This window comes from Monoraphidium neglectum (assembly GCF_000611645.1).
Source record: "Monoraphidium neglectum strain SAG 48.87 unplaced genomic scaffold scaffold05903, whole genome shotgun sequence".
Lineage (NCBI taxonomy): Eukaryota > Viridiplantae > Chlorophyta > Chlorophyceae > Sphaeropleales > Selenastraceae > Monoraphidium > Monoraphidium neglectum.
In genome coordinates this window covers 1,682-3,155 of record NW_014007729.1, presented here as the reverse complement: position 1 = coordinate 3,155, position 1,474 = coordinate 1,682, and the positions used below count along the sequence as shown (strand labels likewise).

The window sequence follows — 1,474 nt, the reverse complement described above, 5'->3', positions numbered from 1 at the left end:
GGCGGGCACCCGGCAGGCCACGCGCGCGCACGCGACGAGAAGAGCGTGTGCGCGCGGCCGGCCGGCCGGCGCCGCCGGCGAGGCGCAACCCTGGGACGGGGCGCATAGCGCGCTGCGTACACGATTCTGGCCCGTAGTGTCCGCCGCCGCCGCCGCGGGGGGCGGGGGGCGGCGCGGGCGCCCGCGGAGGAATGCTGTCAGTGCAGTGGTTTGGGGCGCGGGCGCGGGGCGCGGCGCGGCGCGCGCGTGGCCTTCCGCGGGCGGGGAAAAAACGGGCGGCGCGCCCCTCGCGTGTGTGCGCGGGCGGCTGCGAAGGGGTTGGGAGGATCTTGGCGGTGGAAGCATGGCGCAGCCAGGAGTTCAGGCGGGAGCCGGCGAGACCAAAAGGCAGGAGCACCGCGGGGCCGCCGAGCGGGCAGAGGGCAGAGACAGGGTCAGGGACGCCGGGGCAGGGGCGGTGGGAAGCTGCGGGGCGGCTGCCGCCGCGGTGTAGCGGATGGCTGGGTGCAAGGCCAAAGGCGCGCGCGCGGCCTGCGGACCAGGGCCCGGCCCCTGCTCATGCCTGCAGCAGCCAAGGGTGCCTCGTCAACTTCCGACCTGTACCGCGCCCTAAGGAAGCTGCCCAGGCACACGGGCGCCCGAGCCGCCGCGGGGCGGCCCCAGGCGCCCAGCCGCGTGCGCGGCGAGCGGCACCGCTCACAAGGCGGGCCCGTGCTCCCGCCACAGGTTCCTGGGCGGCGCGGCGCGCGCCCCTGGCGGCCGCGGCCGCGGCAGGCAAATCCCCCACAGCGTGCAGAGCGCGCGCCCGGCGGGGCGCCGGGCCGCAGGTTTGGTGATACAGATGACACGGGCGCGGCGCTTTGGGAGCGCCCGACCAGCCGAGCGAGGGCCGGGGCGCGACTGATGGGGGCCGCCCGGGATTAGAAGCGGCCGGGGCGGCCCCAGCGCCCGTCCCCCGCCGGCAAACACATGAGACATGACTAAAGCTGCATAAGGGCTGCATCCCCTGCCCCCGCGGGTGGGCTGTCCCACTCCCGATTTGAGGTCGTTCAAAGCCGTCAAAGGCCGCAAGCAAAGGCTGGCGGCACTGCAGGCGCGCCCGCGGGCGGGACGAATCGATGCGACGCCACCCGGGCGCAGCGCGCCGACGGGCGCGCGTCTGCGGTCGCTGCTTTTCCCCCGCAATTCCCTCGAATCAGAATCCAAGAAAGCCTGGAAGCAGGGCAAGCAGGGAGGGCGGGACGGCAGCGGCGGCGGCGCGCTCGCGCGCGTGCGTGCGTGCGTCAAAGCGCGCCGCAACACTCCTAAAATCAGCGTTCCTACGAGCAGAATGTGTGCGAGCATCGTGCACCCATGAGACATATATTGACAGGCGCGGCGGGCAAGGTGGATAGGCAGGGCGGGGGAAGAGACAAACACGTGCAACGGAGCGGAATGAGATGAGAAGAGGGGGAGGGAAGGGGCACGGCGGGCC

The 1,474-nt window shown here is 73.7% G+C and overlaps 1 protein-coding gene across 1 annotated transcript; it reads left to right on the top strand.

Annotated features, from left to right (window-relative positions):
- Positions 1 to 726: 726 nt before the first annotated feature.
- Positions 727 to 924, top strand: MNEG_16026 (hypothetical protein; the record flags this gene model as incomplete). Its single annotated transcript, XM_014035504.1, has 1 exon — positions 727 to 924. A coding segment is annotated over one exon (198 nt), but the record flags the coding sequence as incomplete, so codon positions are not given.
- Between the last annotated feature and the right edge of the window lie 550 nt (positions 925 to 1,474).